This window comes from Acanthisitta chloris, unplaced genomic scaffold (assembly GCF_000695815.1).
Source record: "Acanthisitta chloris isolate BGI_N310 unplaced genomic scaffold, ASM69581v1 scaffold8647, whole genome shotgun sequence".
NCBI lineage: Eukaryota > Metazoa > Chordata > Aves > Passeriformes > Acanthisittidae > Acanthisitta > Acanthisitta chloris.
Window position 1 is genome coordinate 47,003 of NW_008680886.1, and position 9,273 is coordinate 56,275.

The 9,273-nt window shown below is 37.0% G+C and overlaps 1 protein-coding gene across 1 annotated transcript in view; it reads left to right on the forward strand.

The window, feature by feature from the left end:
- Positions 1 to 1,656: 1,656 nt before the first annotated feature.
- LOC103805247 (sorbin and SH3 domain-containing protein 2-like) overlaps positions 1,657 to 9,273 on the forward strand; it is a gene marked incomplete at its 5' end in the record, with an annotated part of 30,926 nt that continues 23,309 nt past the window's right edge. Inside the window, one exon of the mRNA XM_009077887.1 lies at positions 1,657 to 1,706. Within this exon, the coding sequence (XP_009076135.1) occupies positions 1,657 to 1,706 (50 nt within the window). The remainder of the gene's footprint in view (positions 1,707 to 9,273) is intronic.

Sequence of the window (9,273 nt, forward strand, 5' to 3'; positions counted from 1 at the left end):
TATTTATCAAAAATTGAATAAAATAGAAATTGCCTTAGTTTTTAAAGGAATTTTTGGAAATTTTCACAGGTAGTATGCTGATAGCTGCAGCATACAAAATAATATAATAAAACTTCTTTCACTGCCAATTACCTATTTCTGTAGTTCTCAAAAGTTTAACATGCATAGAATCATAGATCTTTAGGGGTTGGAATGGACCCTACAGATTATCTAGTCCCAACTCTCACAAAACTAACTGAGTAATAACAGCAGAGTTCAGATAGTTTCTGAAAAACATTAAGTTTTTCAAGCAGTGGTGAGTCTGAGGTTGTTATGAATACAGGAGAATACAGCAATATACATGTTACTTCAGAGATACAGTTAGATTTTCGGTAGAGTTGAGCTGAAATTCTGGTTTGATATTTTGTTTACTTGTATTAATTAGTACCTTGAGTCTCCCATTATGAAAATGGTCCCTCATTCCATAAACTTCTAGCTTATTCCAACATAGCCAGGCAGTTTATGTTTTTAGTTTATTTTTTGAAGCTGTATTGCATTACAAATTGTGATTCTTTCCTTTGGTTTGTCCTGGACTTGATGTGGGAACAGTGTAGAGGGAGAAAGACTTTTTTTAGCCCTCAGTAATTTGCCTCTAGTGTTTCTGTCCACTCTACTAAAGTAAATTATAGTGGGCAGTGTATATGTAACAATACAGCTGAGATTGGCCAGTATGCAGAATGCTTTTGGAAACTTTTTCTGCAGCTATCTTTTTATCTTTAAAAGAGCCTGAATAGAAGAGGTATTAAAGCTCCTGATTCTAAGATAAAGCTGTGACATAAACTGGCAGTAGATGAAAAATAGTGTCTAGTTTGTCCTGTGACATCAATAGGTTAAAGTCAGCTGTTAATGCAGGATGTTATGCTTTTTCTGCAGTTGTAGTTTGGTTTGGGGTGTTCTACTATTTGTTTGTTTAGAAGTACTGTATAGAGTTGGGATATCTAAACAAACTCAACATTTGTGTGCACTTTACATTGTTTTGGTGCAAATTATTGCCTTTAAAAAGTGCATTCATGTATAGTGACTTGATTCACTATGTGTTGACTCCATTGGGAGCTTTGAAATGGATTCCTGTGGATGCCAAGACACATGCCCTGATTCTGTGCATAGAAATACAGCAGGCAACAGTAAGAATGTCAGTGTTGTCTATAGAGACACATTAAATCACTGGATGAAAACATCTACTTATAAACCTCTGAAAATGATCATGGCTGCTTAGAAAAATATTTGGATGTCTACTCTTTACATCTTTTAGTTTGCACAAACAAGTTTGCACAAACTTTATAAGCAGCCTTTAAAAATATTTCTGCATTCCTGTACGAGAATAATTTTTAGTTTATAGTTTCAAGACCAAAAGTTAATCACTAGGGGTTTTTTATCCCAGAGCAAATGTTTACAACAGAGATACTAAACCCTTGAAAATAGGGTCGCATATAATGGAAGCAACAGCTCATCTTTAACTTTGGAAGGACAAGCAGTACCAATTTAATTAAAGCTGTGTTAAAATAGGACTGCCATTTGTATCACAGAGATTCTCCACCCCTCCGAGAAGTCCTGCTGCCATTTTGTACCACCCATTTTTGTCTTGTGCAAATTAATAGATCGTTTTATTTTCCACAGGAAATCTGAAGACTTTTATAGCAAATCCTCCAGTGTCAAAATGAACACAGGTATGCTGCATCTGTGAGATTTTTCTTTTGTGTGTTGTTTCGTAAGCAGAGAAGGTCCCAAATTTATGCAAATTTTCATGAGCATATTGTACTTTAGTTGGTGTTGAACTCAAATTAAGCAAGATATTTTAATAGTATGCCTGCTTATGTGCATTTGTATTCCATATATAAATTTACATACTTGTTTTTCTATGTATGGATATATATGGATACATGAAATATATATGCATGTTTAGCTGTCTGTGCTTCAGTTAGTAGTATCGGGTTTGTGTGTGTATGTTTTATGTGAAAATATGTAGTATGAGGACATAACAGCTATGGAAAAGTGTTAAAGCATCACACTTTCCTAAGAAAATGCACATGCTTTTGAAATGCTTTCTTTTCATTCTGTACTGTCACTGAATTAAGGGGCATATAAACACTGCCCTGTATTATTAGCTCACTTGCATATCAGCTGAGGATAACTATTTTGTACTTCTAGTGGTTTGTATTTTCTCTCATGTTCCTGTAACAGTTGTATTGACCAAATTTACTACTCTATAGGAAGTTATGATCTATGACAGCATACTAATAATTTAGTCCTGAATCACTGAAGCCAATAGATAGTGCTGCTGTTTGTGCTGGAAGTGGGAATAGGCCTCTGGAAAGCAGACTGCCTCACTTATGTCAGGTGTAAATTTTCAGTTGCAGTCACGTCTTTAGACTCCATAGGTGTACTGTCTGGTTTGCAAATTGTGCTGCAAAGACAGACATATCCATCCTTCCCGAAACAGTGGGTTTGTCATTGACCACAGTGACCATAGTGCTGCACCATGACAGCATGACATATGGGACCTGAGAACCTGAGCTACCTTTGAAGTCTGAATTTCAGCAGTATGCTCTAAATTGAAGGGCTTAGCTTTCCTGTGGTGTAGGTTGCCGATATGTAGGTCACTGTATTAATCTGGCTTCATGGCTTCCTGTTGTCTCAGACAGTGACTGGAACTCAGCAGGACCTGGGTTTTGGACAGATTTTTTTAATACAAAGTTAAAATATCTTGGTTTACTTGAAACCACTAGATTTGCAAATATAATAAGCAGGAGAAATTAATTTTCTCAGTTGAGTTTGTGGGGTTTTTCCTCAAAGTTTTGGCTGTTCTTAAGTATATTTCAAATGCTAACCAGGTGTGATTTTCATTTGTGAAAATGCTATTTGAAATCTGTCCTGTCTTCTTGCATTTTTCATGAAGATATCTTTCCTAAACATCAGTCTGTATAATTAAGGTAGTACCGAAATACAGCTTGCTTTATAGAACTGTAATTTCAGTAACTTGGCGAATCGTCATACTATGATTACATTGTACATTGCCATCATATGAGCTAGAATCGTATGATAGATGTAATTTTATAGCTTTCTACTTTGAAAAATGTGTATAAAGAGGTAAATTGCCAGTTTGTACTACTGTAGCTCTCAAGTATGACTTTGTTCCATGTTGTACAAAGATTTTTCATGTAAATTAGAAATTTTCAAGAGAAATAGACATAAATTTGCATAATTTGTGACTGAATGACTTCTGTTAGGGATTGGGAGTCTTCTGATCACACAGGAACCTTGAAACCAGACTTAAAAGACCTGAACACACCCGAAATCCTTTCCAGTTACCTAAGGATATCATGATTGTAAGGTGAACTTTAATCTACTCTGCACTTACACAGTGAAAACATTTTTCATCTTGTATATGCTTTATATTAATGTGCATGTTACCAGCTGCACAAAAAGGAGGTATTGACAAAAATGTAGTATTCCTATCAATTGTATTGATGTAGATAGTTTCCTGATTGAAAAAAATAAAATAAAAACCTGTAAGTAGGGTGTAAAAATGAACATCTTGCACCTATCTGTTGATAAAGCATTACTTCATTAGAGAGCAACTCAGATGGAAGCTGTTGTGCATGGTGTTCTTGTCTAGTTGTTTCTCTTTTTCCTTTTTTTTTCCTTTATACACTATGCTATTTGAACATGAGTGCTGCAGTTTTACTTCTTCTTTTATTTCACTGCTTCATAACAGGAATTTGTGCATGGTGCAATTAGAGGTTATCAGATACTATTGATTTGCCACTAGTTTGTTTTAAAAATTTCATTAATGACTCTTGCAGATAATTGAGCACTCTAGTTTGATGCCAGTAATTGCTGGAGTGGCAAAACTGGCGTATATGCAGCTTTAAAAAGAAAAAGTAAATCTACTGCTTAGAGTAGGCTCCTCTAATCCAGTGTTCTCTATGGCTGCAGACTTGGCAGTCTGTCTCTGCAAACCCTGCAGAAGATATTTTTGTCTACAGAAAAAATGTTTTGAAGAGCTTTGGTTTTCAATACTCTACCATATATGGGAGGGATTTTTTAGCATTTGATGTTAATTCTGTACCACATGTTAGGAAGGAATATTCAACAGCAAAAGACAATTAAGCATTTTTGCAAAAGCAAAGAAATAGAAGATACAGAGGAGGTTTTCAAAAGTACCAAAGGTACTTTGGCTCATACTTCCTTTTGGCGTTTGAATGTTGTCATCATTTAAAAAACACTAGTCTAAGAGAATGTGTGGCTTTTTAAACCCACACTAAGCAATCATCAACAGAATAACATTTTAAACTATATATAGGGGTTTTTTTCATCAGCAAGTTTTCAGGTATTTTACAGATTGATGAACATCATTAGCTTAGTGACTTGATTGGCTTAATTGACTAGATCACAGAAAACATAAGCTACCCATGGAGCTCACATCAGATTAAAACACAGGATAAATGTGTTTATTGTTCATTATATATATGTGTGCATACATAGCTGATGTTGGGGAAGTGGTAATTGCATTGAGGAATAATAAATGGGTAAAAGTTAATAGGCTAAAACAGACTCTTAGTGTCCATCTGTAAATATTTTGGCTCAATTTCACACAGATCATTCTTGATAAATGTGTCTAATTTTAGAGGTATTAAACAAGTTAGCTGTTTGCATTAGATGAAGCACATAAAGAGCAGCCAAGAGTGAAAAGTATGCAGTTCTGGACGACTGCAAATATTTTGTTTGTTAAAATAATTAATGGAAGTCATTACATGGACTAATCTCTTTTATTTTGTCTGGGAGACAATAGAATATCTTGGGCCTATGAGAGTTCCTGAATAGATTGTGAAGCCACTTTTAGATCACTAAAGTAAATTAGGTGGCCTTGAGTGTTCCAGGCATTCTACAAAAAAAAGAAAAAAAAAAAAAACAAAAAAAACGCCTTTTTAATCATTATTTGTTGTAATTTAGCAGCATCAAAGAACCAAATAGTAGTAGGTTCACCTGTGTAATCAGTATTAAGTTATGTGATAAATGCTCATCTGCACACCCACAAAGTACTTCAGAGTTTCTCTGAAGGAGGGGAAGCCCAAGTAATAGCCTGCCCTGCCAGGCTACTCCCAGGCCTGTCACAGGAGTCATCAAAGTCGCATCTCCACAAGCCTAGAGGAGCACAGGGGCACAAGAGCCCTCCCAAAGCTGTCCCAGGAGAGCCTCTGTCCTGTGGTCCAGGCATGGAATGAGTGGCAGACTCAGTGTCTGAGCCCAGTTGCTGGAAGGATCTACTCTGTATGAGTACATTCTCCCCAGTGAACCTTCATCCAGCTTAGCCAGAGAGAGGAGGGGGATGAAGCCATTGTTCCATCTGTGTTAGTGTGAGTGCTCAGAGTGTCTGTGATCTGTGTGTGCAGACATGTATGTTCGTGGTGTATGCATGTGTCTCCTGGGAACACATCTCCAGTCTCCCTGCTGGTTGGGCCTGGGGTCACGGCGAGGCAGCAACTTGTACTGTTGCAGCCAGTGCTATATACTTGGCTCAGAAGGTCACAGTGCAAATAGGGAGTAAGATGTAAGAGGCCTTGGTCTAAAGAGTTCTAAACTTGAATTTACTGTGCAGAAAAAGGGAGAGATGATGCTGTTCGTGGTGTACAGAGAATAGAATAATAATACACATTATGTTTGGGTGTCATTTTTCTTTTTTTTGAGCTGTAAGAGCTTATTAAAATTTTCCTGGCCCTGGCTTCTCTCTCTCACCTCTTCACACAGGGTCACCATCCTTTTATCTTTGACAGCTTTGTTTATGCCACTGCTTTTACTGGCTATCTGCAGCAGACTTTTCAAGAAACTCACCCCTTGTTCTTGAATGAAAGTGGTGGTGTTTTGAATCGGCTTCATCCTGCTTTGGAGCTGGACTCAATCTATAGACTATTTGTCAAGTGGAGATACAGCTCACTTAGGGTGGTGCTGTCTGTAGTGGGAGCAGTTGCTGGGACTACAAATTTAGGGAGAAAGGATTGAATTTGGAGGCAAACAGAATTAAGGGAGGGAGAGAAAATGAAATGAGAGGGGAGGAATGGAGAAAGGCTGTGGAGAAAAATTGTAGGAGGGGAGTTGGCAAAGGGATTGAAGCTGAATGGTGAGCTAACAAGGAAAAGAGCATCCAGAGCTGCACTGCAGAGGTCATTAGGATGCATAGCAATTACACACATACTCTTAGCTGGAGGGCAAGCCATCAACTCGACTGCCTTTTCCAGATAGTGGGTGGCTCTTTCACTTTTTAAAGGTATGTCTACCATATTAATGCTAGCATTCAGTTTGTCCCTATATGGCCCTTGCTTTACAAGATACTGTCAGAAACATGTCTCACCAGACAATCCTTACCTCCCATTTTCCTTTGTTTTCTGCAGTACCTTCAAAGGATGCTAATTTGTCTTTTCCTGATGTGACGGGAATATGCAGAGCTTGCAAAAGAATATCTATGCATCGACCATGCTAAACTGGAATTGCATTTTAGCAGCTGTTGTGATTGTGTTATTGCCCAACTTCATATTCTAGTATTGCCTGCAGACCTCAGGTGGTTCAGGTGTCCTTTGCTTCAATGTTAAGACAATACCTAGGAAGACAGGACTCCTTCCTGCAGAATTTGTCAGGTTAAAAGATTTGTGAGTATGTGTATACATATTTGCCCACATACATTTTGTATAGATTGTTTCACATATCCACATCTATTCCTTAAGTTATCAGCTGTGCAGTATTAATTGCTTATAGTTTGCAAGTGAAATGAGCAGATGATCATTAATGCAGGCTCCCTTACTGTTTCTTAATACTCTGTACTCCAGACTTAGAGCTTTTTGGTGTTATTTGAACTTCAAGAATCTGGGTGAATATATATAGTATTTGCTGGAAATTTGATGGAGCTGTGAAAAAGGAATACAGGCTGTAATAAGCCTCTTCTTGAAGTTAACTGTGTAAGGCTGTGCAGGTGAGAGAAGCAGTTTGTAAACTCCTTCTTTTGAGACAGCATGCAGATTCTTCTGATTCTCATTCAGATATGATGCTCTTGACTTAACAGGAGCCTGGCCTGAACATAGATGAAAAGATGGAATCCATTATGCATAAAAATGTGCTTGTCCACACACATTCATATTCTGTTAGAAATTTTGCACAACTTAACATGGAATGTTCAGTTATGTCTTACTTGAGTGCTAATTGGCTCTCATTATGTTGTACTGATACTGATAATTAAAGCAAATACGGACTTGTGTATGGGCTTATATACATAGTGGTAAATCTTGTATATCTGTATATTCAGTTAAAATATCTGGTTTATTTATCTTGTATGAAGCCATGTCAAACGCTTTGCTAGATTATGGGTCCACTAACTATAAAACTCTGGCTCAGTTCAGTTCCATTAAAAATTAAACTAAAGCAGAATTTCCTGAAGTTGCAAGAATGATATATGTGTAGTCAGTTTTCTTCTTGTCTTCCTTTCCTCCCACTTTGGTTTCTCTATCATGAAATTCAGGAAGGTAGCTCTTGAAAAATTACAGATAAAGCATCGCTTTGTTTGAATAAAAGATGTGACAGTATAACAAAATTGTTTGCCTGTTAGCTTGTATGAAATAAAGTACACTGTCAAAGTCTGCCAATATTCAGATTAGAACAGAACCTCAGTGTCAACACATCATCACATCTCCTTGGAATATCCTCTGGTGTATGTCGATGGTGGGGGAGAGGGAATACAAGAATGGAAAATGTGATTTTAATTACTGTTTGCATTCTATATTTATGTAAGCAAACTAAAACAAATGTGCAGACTTGATAGCCATTGCCTTTGTTTCACACATAGAATGCCAATAATTAATGGCGGATAATGTGTTGCTTTCCACTACTGCTGACCGAAATCATTTGGCCTGTTGCCTTGAGCTCAGGAATTGGCACCGAGTCTTTGGTACCACTTCCACCTGAGGCAGTGGCTCTGATGTTTGCCAATGTTAACAACTACTTAATGCATATCCTGCAAGACCTGCAGCCAGAGGGCTCTGCTATTTCAGGGCATTTTGGAATGAGTAAAGAAATACCAGGAGCTCACTTTTCTTGCAGATGTGGGTTAAAGATGTCTCAAATTACTGCTATCATAGGAAATACTTTCTACAAATACGTTGCAGGTCTTCTTTAAGGGTAATTTTATAAAACTCCCTGTCATAGGTCACAGAATTAAACAAGGGCTTTATCTAAGTTGTTCTTCTTAACTTCAGTGGGACCCTGTATGCAATTTTAGTAATAAAAATATGAAAAAGAAAATAATTATTGTAGTGAAGAGCAGAAAAATAGTCTAGTTAAATATAATCAGGGAAAGTATTTATTAACTAGCTTTAATAAATATGATAGAGTTGCTAAAAGCTAGATTGTGGGAAAACTGTCTTCTCATATTAACAGAGTATTTATAAAACACAATGACAGCTCCAAGTGAGAGAGGAGCAGAGTAAGGAAAGAAAGGAGTCATGCAGTATCCAGAGGAAAGGTGGTTTTTTCCATTCCTCATTGTTTGAAATTGTTTTAGATTTCTAGTCATTCTCTCAGAATGTTATTCACTTCCAGGTATACATTTTTTTAATCTTCCATTAGATAAAAAAGGCGTTGGGAGAGAACAAGGACTGAACAAAAGTACTTTGTCAGCTGATCAAACATGAGCTTAGTTTATGAATGGTGTCTTTCTAATGCATACAGTGAAATGATTTTACAGTGCAGATTATTGATTAATATTACTCTGGAATGCTTAATCCTTTATCTTGATTACGTGATTGTTTCTTATTAATTAGCAGTCTTTCAGATAACAGAATTTATATATTTCCCTAGTGGATTAAGTATTAAGTATTGCTTTCTTTACTTATTTTCTGTGAGGTTTGTTGTTTGAAGCTTGTGAAATTTTATGTATTCTGCTAATCTGCAAAATTTGCGAATTCACACATTTCTGCAGCAGTTCCCTAATTGCATGCTTATTTTCATGTATGTTTGGCATATCTTACACTGTGATATGTTGCATGTGCTTGCTCCTTTGTCTGGGGCTGCTGCCTGTATTGTTTTGTGCTTCCAGATAGCGGTGGGTGTGCTCGCAAACGCGCTGCAATGTCTGTCACATTAACAGCTGTGAAGAGAGTTCAGAGTTCTCCAAACCTATTGGCCTCAGGTATAACCACTAACAGTGAGATACTACTCCTGAATGGCTTTTGTATAGTGTTATGCATTCCT